Consider the following 19,117-nt stretch of genomic DNA (forward strand, 5'->3'; position numbering starts at 1 on the left):
TGAGCGCTCCGTATCAGCTGTGCCAAGCTTTTAATCTGCCCGGTGACATCCCAGTGTTTCCTGCATGGGGCGCAGGGAGAGATAAGCACGCTCCTCAGCGCCGTAAATCACCTCGCACTCCCACTCGCTCCACGATATGACCATTATTCAATTAGTCTGCACTCAAACTGACCACCGTTCAGGATCATGAGAAGCAAAGGCTGACCCATTGTTTTCACTTTCTCAGTTTAAAAAAAAAAAAGACTAAAATTGTAAAAATTAAATTGTGAAGACGCTTAACAGTTTATGAATTCTCTAAAATACAGAACATGGATGCATGAACTCTGAAGTAAAGAAAGATGTGAACCAGAATTTCCACCTATACAGGATTAATAAAAATAAAATTGAATAAAAATGATCTTCATTTATCGCCTGCTTTACCGTTTGTCGCTCGTTTAGCTTCAGGAGTTGATCCTGTCAGCTAACATGAGATTTCACCTCAGCCTGTTTATCCGAGCACCCTGAACAAGGGCAAGAAGATTGACCAGCTCGGGGGCAGCACTGGTTTAGTCAGCAGGGATTTAAATCCCAGTACAGGCTAAATATGGGACAGCCGAAGTTCCCTTGAGCAAGGCACTGAACCCCAAACAGCTCTCTCTCTACCTCTCCGTTAGGGGTCTGGATTCTGGACTCCATGTGGACAGTTTCACATCTGCACGTTCAGACATGTGGGGACAGCTTTTCTTTTCTTTTTAAAAGGGTGAAGTCAACATGGCACCGTGAAAACATGCAAACAAAAACAACTGTGTGTATTTTCAACTTTATCGAGGCAGCAGGAAGACAAAGAAGACAAAGAAGAACGGTGTCAAAGATTGTGATGATATAACAACAAAGCAGGAGTCTCCACAGCAGTATAAATACTGATATGAGGAGAATGTGGACTATTATTCTCAGGAGGGCCGCGGCAGGCGGGATCCTCCTCACCAAAGGCTTCCATACCACATGGCTGTGAGCTTTGGAGGGCCGGGCACGGGGCCAGTCGGCTGACGGGACAACCTGGCTACTCTGCAACCAAGATAGCAGGCCGGGGTGAGGAGTGATTTATCCGCGTGCGTCCGCATCAGACAACCTTCCTCTGATTAAGGGTCAGTCATTGAGCGACAGGGCTGAGTGCAGGGGAGAGGGCGAGACAGGCGGCCTCCCTGTGTGAGACACTGGCATCCTGACCGCCGCGCAAATGGACTTTCCAGACGCTGCACGCAGCACATGCACCGTACTGTACTGTGCTGTGTGCCCATACAGCGAGGGGGGGGGGACACATTCAGACTTAAACAGAGTGATTCATACTCTCTCTATCTGTCGTTTTCATTTTAAACACACACACCCGCTGACTTCCACACATTTAAACACACACACACACCAGAGCCAAGATAAAGACTTATTGAGCTGGCCTTGACATTCGTTCGACCCGACAACAAAAGGATGTGGTGAATGTGAGTCGCCCACTGTTCAACTCGTCTCTGTGGGCTGTTAAAGACCCGGGTTCCTGCGGTTCAGGGGTCACCAGCAGGTTAACGCCTCCATCACTTTCAATGGAGATGACATCCATTGTATGCATGAAGTGTCAGGGGAGCTAACAGACCTCTGATGGCTTTTTAATGTCGCCCACTCAAAGTGATTTTGAAGTAAATTCAAAGATGTTCTGTTTGTGTTTCAGATATTTTCTCAACTGGATTGTTGAACTAAACTTCTCTTGATAACGTTTAAAAGATTTTTATTGATTTTTCAGCCCTTGTGAAACGAGCGAGTCGGTTTTCCACCAGCAGGTTTAAGATCATCAGATTGGTTTTAACATTTCGGAGAGACTCTTTTTTTTTTTTAACATGTTTTCCCTTTTGGTTGTTCCCATTAATCACCGACGCCACAGCGGCTTTTACACTGTGACCAACTTATATGAACGTCGTGTTTTTACTGCAGCTCTGATCTGAACTCCATTTTGGTTCGGAGTACTTTTTCTTGGCTTACTTTTCCGCTCTAATTGTTACATGTCAAACTTTGGTGCTATTGGAAATGTTTGTATTTGTTGTGCTGTATTATTTTCCCGCCGCCGTGGAAGGTCGTGCTCGGCTGCGTGCGTCGTACCCGTTCATTTAACACATCCTCACAGGATTATCCGTGTCACATATCCTGCTACAATTCTCTCCATCCAGTCAGTCCACTGCGCTGTTTTCATTCAGCCTCTTTAGAAACAGGTCAGCAGGTGTTCAGTTTATATATAACAACATGTTTTCCAGCACATCACGTCGGCGCGGTGTGAAATCAGCTGACTGAGGAAGAAGATCAAACGCCATCAAGTCTGAACAAATCACCATGTTTCCACTCCAGGTCTTCTTCAGGTGATCATGTTGTCATCGTCATCATCTTTTTTTCCATGAACTGATAATCAGTGGTTTCAAGCTTAAAGGGAAGTTTTATACATTTGCATCTTCTCATCCTCGTTAGGGTGAGGTATCTAAATAAAGGCCACCTCGAAGAATGAAGAGGTCAGAGGTCAAAGTCCGCTTTAGAGCAGTCACCACAGAGCTGAGTGTTGTAGTCAAGAGACCGAGACGAGAGCACAAACATCACCTCGTGTTCAGCCGTGACCCGAGGATCAGAATCAAATGAAGGAATAAATTAAAGTGAGTTGTTCTTTTAGAAACGCCTTCACAGTAACGACGCGGAATAAAAAGCCTTTCAGTCCAGGTCTCGACCGCTCGATTTTCAGATTAGACCCGAGACTTTCCAAAAGTGGCATCGACACCAGGACGGATTCTGAGCACGACAACACTCGCAGGGTTTGAATCATTTAGGGACAGAAAAATATACAAGTTTAGATTTTGGTTCGTTTTGATTTTTTTAAATGCAGAATCGTGGAAAACATTTAGTCCGAGGGGATATCTGTGATTTTTACACAACAGAGGATAAAAAGCAGTAAATAGAAATGATTGAGCTCACTTGTTCAAACAGGTTTATCCATGAAATCGTTTGTATAATCTTTTACTTTTAACACGGAAAGCCAGAAAATGATGACGTTTCATCTGTGTTTCCAGGGATAAAATAAAAGCGTTTGACGAGTGAGCAGACAATAACCAGCGCACAGGATCGGCTACCTCAGAGGCTCAGTGAAGATCAAGCTGTAAATGTGTCATGAAGAACAATCTGAAGCAGCCCGAGTATGTATACACACCCCTACACACACACACACACACACACACACGTAAATATTTCAGATATTAGATTAATAATTAGCGTAAGGACGGATGAGATGACTCATTTATTAAAGAATTGACCTGAAAATAATTTTGGATTAATGTGTTCGCTCTGTTTCTGTGTGTCATTAAAGGACGTACCATTATGTGTTTATCTCTTTATAATGACATCATATCTTTAAAGGGGATTTGTGCTACATTTTGAAGTCGATAATGTCGTAAAACTTCAGCGTTGATCAACTCTGTGCAAATATTAGATCCCAAGTCGGCCCTCTGAAAAGCTGTTACAGATTCACTTCTAGGTTAAGAAGTATGGAGGTTAAATGTGTATTTTGTTCCTCATTTTTATACTATTTATTATGTATGTGTATGATGTGTATGATATGGACCTGTGTCTGCAATAAAGCTTCATATTATATAATTAACCTCTGTTTTTAAAGAGCGTGTTTTTAGGACGTCACCCTGTTAAATAATGACTCATTCAGATCTACCCGATGAAACTTCTATTAATATCCTGGGCTTTGTTTCAGGACAGGCATCAAGTGGAGACGGCCATTTTATTCATTCAAACTAAAAGAATAATGAGCTGATTTAATAACTTACTCTTCTGATGTAGAAACACACACCAGCTTTATTCTGTTTTCTTTGACAGGTGTTTCAGATCATTTTTTTGGGGGGGGGGGTTTGTCGAGCTCCTTTTCACTTCATCTTTTTTTTTTGTGATCAATTTTTATTGACATTTTAAACAAGACGCTTCAAAGACATGAACTTTAAAACAGCCTCATTAACAAAATAAGATATTTACAGATTGCCTCGACGAGGAAAAACTGAACTTAAAAAAAAACGCGTAGATGAAACAGAAGGTTCTGGAATCGGATCAGAAGTGAAGAAGTCCCACAGTGAAGTGTTGCCCAGCAGGTCACGGTGAAAAACATTGTGAACTTGTGACATGTTGGAGCGCTCACTCAAAGAGCAGCAGGTCTTGTTTGTGTCGGGGATTAACTCACCTCGGCTCACCTGGCGCCACTCAGCAGGCTCACGTGCTCGCATCTTCACGCTCGCCCACTCACCTCGCTCTGCTACTACAAAGTTAAACAGTGAGTGGAAGCTTTTATACTTAGGCCACAGCAGTGTTTTAAATAACGCCATGTCATGCTGATAAGTTTGGGGTTTCATCTTCCTAAATTTTCCTTTATACGATTAATTTTTACTTTTTTTGTGGTTTCACAGAAGAAGAAAACAGATTTTCCTTTACACAGTAAATATTTGTTTAAACATTCAGTAAAACTATAAATACACTACAGAGGAACTTATTTAAATTGAAGGTCAGGGACGAGTTAAACATGGCAGCTTTAAGCTCCTTTTATGATTCTCATGACAGGTCAGTAAAGAAGTTCATGAAAAGGTCAGACCATTACAGCATCACAAATTACCACGATGGACGAGTGCAGGTCAAATCTTTGTCTCCACATATCATGAAGTACTGATGATGTCTGAGTCGATTATTCGATTCAGAAAATGTTCGATCATGACGTCTCTCTCTCTCTAACAGCAGGTGTTCCTCGTGTCTCTGTGAACTCCCTTTGGATTTAAATCACGGATGAACTGTGATCTCTTCTGATTATATCCCTTCGTTGATGTCTTGTGTTCATATTTCATGTGTTTTTTTATGATGATGAGACAGACCCATATTTTGGGTCTGAAACAAAAGTATAAAATCAGTAAAGTATCCGGGAGTTTATTGTAAAAATAATCACGTGTTAAATGTGTGCATATCAAACTGAATAGAGAAACACAAATTCACCACTCAGTGCTTAAGCTCTGCAGCAGACTGGCTCCTGGGTCACAGCTTCCTGTAGTCCTGTCCACAGCTGACCCCTGGTGGCGACAACTGGAACTGCAGTGAACGTCTTCAAACGGGAGGCCAGAATTGAACATTTTGTAAAACGAGACCATTTTCTGTGACTATGTCTATGTTGATGTTGTTTTTATCTGTTCTTGATGTAGCAGACACACACACCTACACACACACACACACACACACACACACACACACACACACACACACACACAGAGGGGACCGGACCTGCAGAGGGAGGAACACACTGTCAGCTTTTGGGGAACTGGAAGTAGACTGTTTGCTGTTTCAGTGGAAATGTGTTTGATAATTGTTTGAAGTTCACAATCCAATAACATGAGCACAAATACACTTCCTGTGTGAGAGACAGCCCTCAGACAGATTGTGTTATTTAAAAAAAAAGAAAAACACCAAACAGTGTCTAGACATTGTTCTGGCTGTAGGTTCTCTCAATTTATACATTTACCTAAAAACGGCTAGCCTACAATAACTCTTCTTTAACTCACTCTTGATGTCTCATAAACCAGAATAAAAAATGAGTTTGGAGGATGTTGTGTAAATTTAAGAATGGAGACTTTTTGTATGTATTTTTGTTTATTATTTTGGCTTTTTATGCAGGTTGATATAGATAAGCTGTCTAACCACGTAACTTCAAATGAATCTTTTGTTATCTTGTTTTATTGTTGGTCTCCTATCTATATGTGTACACTGTTAAATCGACAGTTTTCCCTTCGAGTTTGGTTTGAAAATAATGAAATGCTCGTCTCGTTTTGACGCCTCGCTGACCCATAAAGGGAACGACCTCATGAAAGAAAAATAAAAAACTCTGCAGAGTTTTGATGTCCAAAGAAAAGAAGACATAAATGTTTCAGCTGCCCTCACACACACATTCACACAAGGACTCGTTCACACAGACGAATACAAAGGCACAACAAAGGGTAGTTGACCCGGGTCGTGACACTCTGCCCTCTCCCGTCTTTTTTTAGAACATATTTTTATGTATTTTTATTCCTTAGGAAGTCCGTCCGGTGAATCCCAAAATGGTGCGAGTGGTGTGAATTTCACAGAGAATGGTTTCCTCTTCAATAGAGGATGTTCCCAGCCAATCTTTCATGGATCGAGCAAACAGGAGTCATCGGAACGAGGAAGTGGGGACAGGTGCTCCGTGGAAGATTCAACGATCGACGGAGAGAAAAACAGACAATGGTCCACATTTATCTTGTGAGCTGCTGCTCAGCTCAGACGACTCACATCGGGAGGAAAGAATCGAGTTTAGAGGTCGTCTTCCCAAGATCATTCAAACAAAAATAATCAAGAAGTCTGTATTAGAAGGAGCCTATACAGGGCATCCATGACTTAATCATATTTAAAGATTGTTAGTTAGTTTTAAGCTTAGCGCACAAAGCTAACATCTCTGCTAGCTTAATATTTTAACATGAAAATCTGATTTGTATTGAAAAAAGAACAACAACCTTTTATTAAAATGTGACCAAATCAAACCAAACGGATATAAATAAATATATAATGTGTATTCACTTCCTCTTACACTCCACTTTTACCGACATGAAAGGAAGCAACAGTAATGGGCTTGATAATAACAATACCAATAGGCCATAAAGAAATCACAGCCTCAACCTCAATAACCAACAATCACATCAATTAGTATAGCATAGTCCTATTACATCATATAGATAGATGTTTATGTTGTGTGTGCCACATTTGGGGTTATGAAGAGGGTCTTCATCGAGCCTCCATATTAGGAGCAGATTTTATTTAATCAGTTGAATCAATTATTCTCTATAATAAACAGATAGTTGAAATGAAATCCTAATCATGGATTCTATCAGTCAGAGAACTGTGCTACACATTTCCTTGAAGTTGTTAGTCACTGATGGTGTTACTCACAGTGCGCCGTGTTCTTTACTCAACAGCATTGCTCATTTTCCTCGCAGGTTTCCTCAGCAGGGAGGACCGGAGCCAACAGGGAATTCTGTCCAAGATATAGGACACAAGCAGGACTTAAAGAGAGCAGTGTGGCCGCACTCTGCCAACACCTTTTAGCCTCCCAAAGAAAAAACCGAGGGGAGAGGAAACTGACTGCTGATGTAGTCATCTTATACTCACTACCCGCCTGGACATGAGCTAAAAATTGTCCTGGATGCCACGAGGGGATTCAAACAAAAGAACGGAGAGTGCTGAGCCCCGTCAGGAGAGGCCTGGAGTTGATTCAGCTCCCTGACTCAATTCCTGACCGTGAAACAAATGTGCCAGCCAGCTTGAATATGTCCTCTGGAGCCAGAATACAGGTCTTTATTCTCTCTGTCTTTGTCTCGTTATCAAACGCACAAAAAAGCCCATTCAGATCTGTTTGGTTAAATTAAAACATTACCTCTGATCAATTCCCAAATATCACCCTGAACTAATCACTGATGACATATTTTACAGACTGTCAGGGATTTTTATGGCTGCATTGTTTCATGTTAAGGAAACCTTCGGGGTCAAATTTGGATCATTTTCAAGTCTGCTTTTTGACCAAGCTCACCCAGTGAAGTGAAATATTTTTATGATTTAATTTCATTATTAAGAACTTAGCAGGTTTAAAAGATTCTCAAAGGGGGAACATATTTTATACATGAATGTTTTAGATTAGATTCATCGCCATTTATTCTTTAATAGCTCTTTTTATGATTTCATTTGGTCCACAATGATTTGAGGAAACCCCCTAATTACGAGAACGTTCTTTTGTTTGGATGAAACATTTCAGCTGTGTTGGGAGGGGATTTTACTTGTTGCACATTTTTATAAAGCAGAGTTTAATGTGCTGGAGAACATGAAGCTTTAACGCTCCCCTGCACAGCTCGATGAAGCAACTATACCAGAGTGTTTGTCAGGGCAAAATGTTGGAGCAGGAACGTTCGAGGAGGATTGATGTAAAGCTGTGAAATCAGATTGCACCTTATGTTTCTGTAGCTGCAGCTGTGCTTAAAAATACTTTAATAATTTGTGAATAATCGCTGTGAATTCTATCACTGCAGCTGACATCTTTCCACAAAGAGTGGGAGTACCTGTTCGATTTATCAACTTTTTTTCTCTACAGGTGTGATCAAATGAGAGTTGGAATTAGAAACATATTTTGGTCACGGCACAGCATGAAGATTGACTGGATCCACTTTTTATATATATATTTATATATATATATATATATATATATATATATATATATATATGAGAGAGAGAGAGAGAGAGAGAGAGAGAGAGAGAGAGAACACAACTGGACGGTGGTGTGACAGGCAGAGATCATAAAAGCAAGCCTGAGAGGGACAGCATATGCCTGGGATTATGAGCAACCAGCCCTGCTTTAGGCGGGGTGGGGGGGGGGGGGAGCCACACCCTCTCCTGCAGCTGTCTCACATGCTGTATTTGCAATCTGCTATCAATGACTTAATCAGTTTGGGCGCTCGCTGTGACTGTCTGTGGAACAGCACACTGGGAATCTTCAGCCCGTTTTTATTTATGTGCGTTTGCATTACTGTGATGAAACCGAACACTCTACAAACACAGATGCAGATCTGGACGTTGCTTCGTGTGCACGTGTGTTTTGTTGTCATGGTAATTTAAAACCAGCTGTGTTGACATAGTCGCATAACACATCAATAACAACTAAATGTCTTGAGTGACTCGCTGAAAGGTCTTCTTATTTCGGGTTACGACAAAAAACATTATCTATACTACTGTTGAACTTTTAAAAAATACCCAAAGAAAAGCAGATCACTAAGAATTGAGAATTGTTATTTTATTTTGATTAAAAAGAGATTAAATGTTTTTTTCATTTTCCTTAAGTTTTTCTTTAATTTCACCTCTCTAAGACATTTGAAAAAAAGAGCTTATCTATACATGTGACTTATTATTATTAAAAAAAACAATGCCTTCATATAAGCACTGCTTTTTCTTGGTTGGTGCAGATTTAAGAGACAGAGGAATCAATTAGACACCCAGGGGTCTAATATGAGTCTTTATACAGGAAGTACATTCAAACACATGTAGATAACTAATAAACCCTCTGACTGTTTGTGTCTGAGGCGCTCATATGAAGCAAACACTGATGCTTCCACACCAGCTTGAATTAGTCAAATTGCAGCAGCTCTGTGAGTAAAGTGAAGCTGTGTGTGTGTGTGTGTGTGTGTGTGTGTGTGTGTGTGTGTGTGTGTGTGAATGCAGCTACCTGAGATGAGATTAGGGCAGTGCCATGATTAAGTGCTGCTGTGTTAATGTAGCCGGCCGGCCTGGTGTAATCTCTGAGTGGCTTTCTGCAGACTGCTGCCAGCGAGGCCCCGGGACACACACACACACACACACACACACACACACACACACACACACACACACACACGCACACAATACTGCAGCAATGGGAACACCATGAAAGCCCTGATTTCCTGAGCTTTAAACTCTGCTCTGACTTAATGTTGTCCTGCTACCTGGAAACATGTTGGTGCAGCTGTTTTTTTTTCAAAGATTACATGTAAGATAAAAATGTCTTCTGTTGGTCATTTTTCTTAATAAATTAGTTCACAAACTTTAATGTCATCAACTTTAATATCTAGAGCTGGGATACGTCTTAAAGAAGACAGAAACTGGTGCAGAATAAAAGGCAGTATTTGTACATGTAAGATAAGATTTATAATCACAAAAAGTGTTTCTTTCGTTCCTTTCTCAGAACATTTGGTGAACGACACATATTATCTAAAACTTTTTATGTCCCCTCCAAACTGTGATTCAGTGGATGTGATAACAGTAAGAGACTCATATTCAAACCTTGGCTGTGTTTCTTATCCAGCACTGCTCTCCTGTCGCTCCCAGATAAACCCTGAACATGCAGAATTCTCTTCCTCGTCAATTAGCCCCGATCAATTAGCCTCCGTTGATAACATCACGGCTGACATGGGGGGTCTGCCTCTCCTTAAGTCTACGCAGGTGACCCCCACCCACACAGCCTCAGCCTCGGGGGGGGGGGGGGGGGATCGAGGCCTGAGCCTGTTGTTATGCACCCATTAGCTTGAACAACAGGGAGGATAAACCTGCCACTCAGCCGCAGACTGAATTTAAACACATTCACACCAATTAGAACAGATTCTCTCTGCACGGGCCCGAGGGGGGAAGAAGTCAAGGTTTAGGTGGGAGGGAAGGAAGGCGACGTAACAACTGCTTACACATGTCGGACATGCAGGTTTGCACCGAGAGGAGTGTGTTTATGTCAAGGTTTTGACTTGAGCGACTTGAATAGATTTCGATTATCGCTTGAGTATTTGTTTCTTCCTTTTGCCCGCTTCTTCTCCACACGTCAGGAACATGTAGAAAACATTGTGCATGAGCAAAGTGCATAAACATGTAAACCTCTGGAGCATGTTTCCTCTGAGGCGCTAAAAATGGAGCATGAGGTCAGGGTGATTGACCCCTCAGAGAAGAGCCTCTTCCTTTAGAAATCAGGAAAATCTCTATTTATAAAGCATGACTCGTCTTTGCTATAAATACCCGGGATCGTCCCCAAGGTTTGATCGCTTAAAGACTTTTACCTGATAAATTTAAAATATGATGAAGCAACACAGTTGTGCGAGCGGGTTAAATATATCTCGGGGTATTTCAGTATACACTAAAATAAAACCTGATGTCACTGCTGTGTTATGATCACATAGCAGGAGGATCCTGAAACATACCTCGTATTCAGCTGCACAAAATAAAGAGTCACTATTGTCAGTCAGAGAGGACTGAATCATTTACAGGCAGGATGTCTGCAGCGTAAGCCGCGATCCCACGCTGCGAAAACACGGCGCCGTGTGTAACGCAACACGGAGATTACCTTCCCTCCGTCCGGGCCAGGAAGCCGGGTCGCTATCCTGCTTCCAGGTGAGCTGCTGGGAGCTCGTTCAGCTCCGTGTGTGGATGTAAGGAAACCCAACAGAGATGGAGTCACAGTGAATGAACGGTCATCCGACAACGCGTGAAAAACAGCTAAAAAGCTCAAATTGTTTTTTTGTTTTTCACTTTTTTTTTCCAGCTCACTCCCCAAATGTGGAGTAAAAAGCAGCTTTAAATTTTGAAATGAACACAAACCCAGGAAACAATTCCAGATCTTAAAATGTGCTCACATTGTAAAGAAAGACGATGTAAAAATAAATACAAGAGAGGATGAATATTTGCAACAATTTATTTCTCAAAAGTGCAAAAAGTATAAAAAAAAACCCATCAGTATATACATCATGTTTTAAAATATTGTCTGTACAATATTAATTATCACTGTATGAATTCATATCCCTGCAAGAGAGGAAGGAAAGGTTGAACCCAGTGTTCATGATGAAGAGTTGTATGGCTTTTCTTGGACACACATACAGTACAACAGTCTTATTTTTATATGTCATGCCTTCTGAGCTAATAGTCGGAGAAAAAAAAAATACAAAAATAAACACGTTTTGTTGAGATTTAGCTTCAAAGATTTGAGGTCAGGTCCTGTGTCCTTGCAGCGGGGTGAGCAGGAGGTTAGGAGTTGTTGTAGCTGCAGTAATACACAGCTGTGCTGGCGTCCGACAGCACCGATGATATGAGGCTCTCGGGTCCCTGCATGCCGGCCTCGTGCGGCCCGTACGACAGGCCCGTCATGTCCGCCGCACGCGCCGAGGAGGAGCTCAAATACTGCTCAAACTCGCTGCGGTCCACCTCGGCGAGCAGCTCGGAGTGGTGCATGTGCTCCACGCTGTCTGCAGGGTGAGGGTGGGAGTCAGGAGGTGGGGAGAGCTGTCCTGCCCCACCGGGATGCCTTTTTGGGTGGCTGGGGCTGCAGTGCTGCGTGTAGTACATGGCCAGAGGGTTGGGGTGTCCCATGTATGACGGGGGGAGGGGGGCAGGCTCTGCAGCAGAGGCTTGGTGTCGGTGCAGGATGGGGTTGTGGTTGGAGACGGGGTCCTGGGGCTGGTACTCGGCAGCCTGGGAGTGGTAGGCGTACACGGGCATCATGTGGCAGTCCTCCTGTGTGTGTGGAGGGAAGAACATGGAGTCGGACTCCACGGCGTCCAGAGGGGAGGTGTCGGGCGTGGGGAGACTGTAGCTCTCATACGACGGGCCCCCGAGAGCCTGAGCGTCCCTGTAGTGACCGAGCTGCTGCTGAGGAAGCTGGAAGCCGTGCTCGTGGTAGCCCAGAGTCATGCTTTCCATAGCTGGGCCCTGGTGCTCAGACACACCGTGGACAAGAAACCCAGAGTCCAGCCGCTTGATCCTCTTCACCTGCTTCCTCCGCCGGGGCCGGTACTTGTAGTTAGGGTGATCCTGCATGTGCTGGACCCGCAGCCGCTCGGCCTCTTCCACAAAAGGCTGCTTCTCCGTGACAGGAAGGGATTTCCATGATTTCCCTGCAGGTCAAGAGGAGAGTGAATATCAGCGATACGTCAGCAGATAGTGAACACAGCGTGAACATGCTCATAAAAATAGCTTGTTGCCATTTTAGGGGGCAGGGACAGTTTCTTTGAGGTTACATGTGCAGTTACAGTCAGACTCTGTCGCTTTTTATAACATTGTCACATCACCAACTCCCTCCCCCAAGAAAAAAGACAATGTGGCTTAAATGAACTAAAAGCATGAAAACAAAATAAAGTGTGAAATATTTTTGAAATGATAAAAAAAATAAGGAATTAAGTCAATTTAAAAAAAAGTCTTATATAAATGGAACATCACATCCGCGTATTAAACAACTTACCCAACATTTTGCTGAGCTCCGCGTTGTGCAGGTCCGGGTTCTGTTGTGCCAGCCTCTTGCGCTCATCCTTGGCCCAGACCATAAACGCGTTCATGGGCCGCCGGATCCGCGGCTCGCTCTTCCCGCGGTTCTGGCTCCCGGAGCTCCCGGCGGAGGCGCACGGCTCGTTTTTCACTTTGTTGTCCCCGAGAGGACTGAGAGGATCGGCCCACTGGCAGTGTCCCATTCCAGGCATCATGACTGACATCGTACACCTTGCCTGGGTCTGATCGTCACTGGCGTAACCCGCATCGGGACTACTCATCTCTGTCAAGATGGGAGGTTTGGAGAGACAGCTCGCGAGGCGTCAGCACACTACTGAGAACAGCATGCAGATGGACTCAGAAGAAACTCAACAAGGTGATTGGCTTTTCAATCTGAAATGGAGAGTTATAAGTCACATTTGCAGCTTCCAAGAGGCGCGTGGACAGAGCGATACCGACTACTCAGCAGCAGATGTGAAAGCTCGTGAGCTATAAACTCACAGTCAGCCAATCGCCATGTGGGGGGAGTGCCCACTAGGTCTGCTGCAAAGGTGTAAAAAAGTTTCGAGTACTCCGCCTCCGAGCCTTGTGTGAAGAGCTGAGACCCTTTGAGGACAGACGCAGTGGGACGACACACAGTCACATGAAAGTATGATCTTATAAACTATACGCAAAAACATGGGATCAAAATTCATTTTCTCTTTTAACATAAATAGAGGTATTAATTCTAAGTTTTTAAATGAGTTATGTTTTGTTTTGTTTTGTTTGCTCCACGTGTGTAAAAGTTAACGAACATTTGGAGCGAAAAAGGATGAAACTGGAGAAATGAACTCCAACAATTACGTTTATTTGGACTGGAAGTTTGAATTCTCACCCTTCTATTAGACTGGCACTAATTGTCAGACATCAATAAGCTCCATGTCAGTGTGTGTATTGGGTTAGTTAACCGTGTTAAATCCTGAGTATCAGGTTTACGCGTGGAGTTAATGGCTCCCTCATTCGCAACTTTTACGCACGATCGTCTCGATGGAGATTTTCTTTGATTGCAGCCTCGATAAAAGGCGTTAATTAATCACTTCAAATGAAATCAATAAGACTGCGGAGAAATTAAATAATCAGCCATTACGTACCAATAAACTGAGGATGGTCTTTGACGCAAGTAAAAAAAACAAAAACAAACAGTGAAACGTGGTGATACTGGTTTCTCAGGTTGGGACGTTCACATGTCAAAACTGTTTCTGTAGCTTACTCGACGTCTGTCTGGGATTAATGACCCAAACAAACAGCTGATGGATTAAGTCGAAGGCCTCAGACATTTTTTCAACGTCACATTTATCCAGAGAACAGAAGATCTCCGTCTTACCTTACTTGAAGAGAAGTGTCATGACTGTCAGGGACAGAGTGGGAACAGAGCCAAGTCAGACTAAAAATACACCAGCACATTTAAAAGACTCCATCTTATTGTTGTGCTTGATCTAATTCTCATCTGTACCTCTTTCAACGCCTCACACAAAACCGTACAAGTGCAGTTGATCCCAATAAATAATAATAATTGTGACCTCATCAGATGTGCACTGAGTTCACTGTGTGCTCTGGAATCCTTTTCTGGGTTTGATGAGTAAAGAGTGAACATTAGACCTGTAGAAGTTGTCAGTCACATAAATACTAATTCATCAAGTTTGAGAAATGTGTGAGAGTGTGTTTCCTTGTTTTGGACTGTGATAAAGGGGGTGGAAAAAGGTTAAAGCAACCTGTTGCAACTCAAATAGCCAGACTCGGAGTGTTTACGCAGCAGAGAATGAAGCCCCTTGTGTTTGTGGCCCAGAAATCCAAACATCAACAAGCGGCTGCGGGGGTCCTTATCAGAGCCGGCAGACCTCGGCTTGTCAGCTTCGTCTTTTCTCTCGCACATGTTCTCATCTCTGGACTGTGGGGTTACCGTGCTTCTGACAGCGTCAAAAGGAGCTGACAGAAATATGAGCGATGCTTACGCAACCTTTCGGTGCCCTCGCACAAGTCACCCGCGGGACTCCGGAGCACGATGGGTGACCCTCCGTGGGGGTTCAGTTGGAGGGTGATTTGGATGGAGGAACAGGATTTGGACTATAATACTGTCATCGTCTATTTTACCGCTGATGACCTGATAAGGTCTCTCTCTCTCTCTCTCCCCCCCCCCCAGGAGAGAGTCTGTGTGTGTGTTTAGTGTGTTAACATGGGCGTGGGTATGAGTGTGCCCCGTCCTCATCGCTCTCTCGCCGTGTGGGAGTGAAAAATCCTGGCCTTTGATGGGAGAAGTCATAAAGTCTGGAGTCGTAGCCACATTTCCTCTACAAGGTGAGGTTCAGAGTCAACCCAGAGGAGAGGAGGGGAGGTGACATGCCTTATAGCCCCCCCCCCCCCTCCCTCTAAACCTCCCCCCTGCTCCTCCACCCCGTGCCTGGGGAGTCTGGAGCTGGGTGGGGGCCAGGGCTCTCGACGCCAGCCTCTGGATCCGCGCTCAGGGAGAGGTCACTTGGCTTGCTTACACAATGGCATTATCTCAGTTCCAGCCTCGGCTACTGCAGCGGTGAGCACTTCCTGTCCCTCTGCAAGCACTTCCTGTCCTTGGCGTAGCAGCACAAACTGTCCGCCTTCAGAAACGTGGTGGAGCTGCTGGTCGCCAGTCTCGCTGTAGAAATTTCTTGGGAATTGCACAATGTGTTTGCTGGCTCCTTTGTGCCGCGCTGAGAGGCGCTGGTGTTAGTTTAAATCACAGGGACGGAAGGTATATATGTGTTAGCACTCTGTAGTGATCCCCCGAGCCGCTCAAACGGGACAAACCCACTGAAAGGAAAAGTGCTTTTAGCTTAAACAACAATCAGCCAATAAGAAGCAAATGTTTGGGTTTTCTGCCTCCTGCTTCAATGTGCACTCTTTTTTTTAAACGATGGATTAAACTAACGGCGTCTGCAAATTACAGACAATCTGTTTGCTTTGATTTTTATTCACCAAAGTCTACAGCGGAATCAAATTGCTGTTTCTTCACAGTTTTTTTTGGACTTTGTTAAATTAAGCACTTCACTAATAATTATTATGACAGGATCGCAGTTGTGACTATAAATTGTCACTAAACAAATAATGATTGATTGATTTTGATTATTTTAACTATGGCTAGTTAGCGCTGCAATAGGTCGAAGTGGTGATCATCCATGCTGTGCTAAAAGGCTAACTTTAAAAAGCTACGTGTTTGTAAAATAATAGTTTTGATGAACTGGACTCGACTCTCACAGACCGGATCTTTTACGTCTTCTGGTAACTGATAGAAAACCTCCATTTATTGCGGCGCATCATTACAGCGATGACTCGATACAGCTAACGTCTTGAATGACCAGCGAAACCAGCGAGGGGTTGAAAGTCTAATATTCACTGTCTCCTGCTTTTTATCCATTGGTCCATTGTGTTGCTATGCTGCAAAAACATCCCATAAATGTGCAGCTTCTTTTTAGCTATTAAGAAGTCGTGCTACTGTTTGCTGCGTGAACGCAACTCTAAATCACAAAAGAGGCCGACATGGTAAGAGGTGCAAACATTTTCTTTATGTAAAGAAATGTTTAAAAAAAAATCTTTTGTCGTGTGTATTTGGAGTTACAGACCTGCAGCGTCGAATCCATCTGTAGACGTTTGTAATTATATGAGGAAAGATACTGATTGTTTGGATTCTCTGATTAGACGACGACTTCCTCCAACACCTGCTCCGCAAGGCAGGAGGTGTTTCAGGATGGGGGGGAGGAATGAGGAGGAGGTTAAGCAGGGGAAACACATGACAGGTGTGTGGCAGAGAAATGAGGAAAGAAACATCTCTGAGATTGAGTCTCTAAATAGAAATCACACCTTTTTTTTTTAATTGACGCTGGAACATTTCAAGTTTCCCCCCCTAATCATGTCACTCTTTTTTTTTTACTTATTTATTTTGTGCCACCAGCTGTCAATCAAACCTTGCAAACGCCTTTTTGAGGACATACAGGATCTTCAGTAACCTGCAAATCACCCTGCAAAGAGGATTTGCAGATATGAGAGATCATGCACAGGTTAAAGTGGTCAATAATGCAAACATAAAGGATGTGAGCCTCCCGTTGGTCACACAAATTGGGGACTTGAAATTCTGACAAATAACAGCAAAAAAAAAAAAAAAGATGGCTGCTTAAAGCATTGCCTCACTCTCAGGTTCAAAGACAGATGTTTTCATGTATTGTATTGGTGGTATAGTCTTTCCCCTCCCTCAGGGGATTGCTGGGAAAGTTTCCTTGCCCGGGAGCACACACACCTCAACCCTCGCTAGAAAGGGTAGCACGGAGATGTTGTCTTCCCCAGACAAACGGGGACACAGAGGAAGCCGTCTCCACTCTCGTCTCATTGTTCTGGAGGCGTTAATCTGTCAGGGATCTGCTGGGAATCAGGTGGGAATCTACAAGGCCCTGTTTAATTTTTGTTTGCCAGTTCATCCCAGTAAAAGAGGACATTAGGATATCGTCACCCTGTGCAGCACCATCCTGCCCCCGCCCCCTGTGAAGATGCTCAGATGATAAAATCTATTTCTTGTTTGTCTCTGCTGCTCCGTTTGGAGATGAGCACATCCGTCGTCTTCTGGCCTCGCCCTCTTTCTCCGTCTGTTTTACTGAAACTGAAGGCATGCAGCGTCCAAGGCAAATCTTAAATATGCTTTTTAGTCGAGCTAACATGAGGATGTTTGGAAACTTTTCACCTCCAGTTGTGGTGACCTCGGGCTTGCACGCTGCTATGGGGTCAGCCAACAATAAAACGGAAGCAACAAGTAAAATAATCAAAGTCTCTTTCCTGAGAACATCCATAGTGCTGTAATTTCACTCAGGCCACTTAGAGGATACAGCAATACAAATATATAATGTGAAGGATTCTGTGCAGAGCGACAGTATGATTTCAGAATCGAACATTGAAGAGGCTGAGTAAATTTCTCAAAAAAAATTATTAAAAAATTAAAAAAATAAAAAGGAAATTACATATATATATATATATATATATATATATATATATATATATATATATAAAAAAAACCTGGAGATAAATTATCTTTTTTAAAGATTGACAACATGATGTTTGGATGTCTGAATACATCATATTTGATATGGTATACCGTCAAAATAAAAATATAAAATAAAAAAATATAAATATAAATATATAAAATATATAAATAAAGATATGTGCCGATCAAAATATTTTATATAAATGATTTATAAGAAAAAAAATGTAAAATGTGCATTTTTTTTAATCTGACGACAGAATTAATAAACTTTACAAGATTTCTATCTTCAATAACATTGTGCTCATTGTTTAAGTCTGGGGAAATGTTAGCATCACATAAAGATATGTGACAGGCTGGAAACACATCACAGTAAATCCTCTGTAAATGTCTCTCTGAGTCACGACTGTCCACACTGACTGAGACGCTCGAGTCCCCTCAGGCTGTGAAGATGTCTGAGCCGTGATTACACGGGCGGGACGGCCGGCTCACCCTGTTGCGTATACAAGCTGTTTAAATGGCGCCAGCGCTAACACTTAGCCCGCTAACACAACAATGCAGCTCCAGACGAGAACCATTCAATCCTGCTGCTTTCCATTAGCGCTTAATAATGACGCGTTCCAATCTGACGAGCCCTTCGTGCAAACGCGAGTGCAGAGAAGGTTGGAGGCGTGTTGCTGAAGGAGAGCGGAGGATTCAGCTTGTTTCGGTTTCATGCTAGTGCTCAAAGGCGACGTCTACTAGCTGGATCAGAAAGTCGCACATTCGTCGTTTTACACCACGTGACAAAACTTCATAAATAAATATCAGACTTACTTTGTAGGTTTCTGAAACATTTTTGCCCGTGTCACTCTTCGACTGTAACCTCACAAATTTTCGGTTCTGCTAACGTGTGTTGTGAAGCGACGGCGCGTCATTGCGTGGGAATGTAAAGAAACCGCTGTTTGAGTTTGTTAAGATTTATGATATCGCACATGACGCGTGTTTTTTAACAATTGATCAGGTGTATAAAATATTTTTAGTACTTTTGGAAACAATAAACAAGATTTTCAAATTCCAGCAATTAAAAACCAGAAGTGATCACGACCTTACTCTCGAGTTAACTTTCAGTCATGACTCTGTTCCTACTCCGAGCTCGACCGCAGGGAGTTAAAGACGAGTCTATTAATAGCACGTCTTGATTGACTGATGAATCACCATTAGTGAGCAGGGAAAGGCTCAACGTAG

The 19,117-nt window shown here is 43.0% G+C and overlaps 1 protein-coding gene across 1 annotated transcript; it reads right to left on the reverse strand.

Moving 5' to 3' along the window:
- Window positions 1-11,562: 11,562 nt before the first annotated feature.
- Window positions 11,563-13,360, reverse strand: sox17 (SRY-box transcription factor 17). The gene is made up of 2 exons (XM_079361699.1): window positions 12,833-13,360; window positions 11,563-12,488 (listed from the first exon to the last, which is right to left on the reverse strand). Exons 1-2 carry the CDS (start codon window positions 13,134-13,136, stop codon window positions 11,623-11,625), a joined length of 1,170 nt encoding a protein of 389 aa, XP_079217825.1. The 5' UTR covers window positions 13,137-13,360; the 3' UTR covers window positions 11,563-11,622.
- Window positions 13,361-19,117: the final 5,757 nt, after the last annotated feature.

Source organism: Symphodus melops (genome assembly GCF_947650265.1).
Source record: "Symphodus melops genome assembly, chromosome: 14".
In the NCBI taxonomy this organism is placed as follows: domain Eukaryota; kingdom Metazoa; phylum Chordata; class Actinopteri; order Labriformes; family Labridae; genus Symphodus; species Symphodus melops.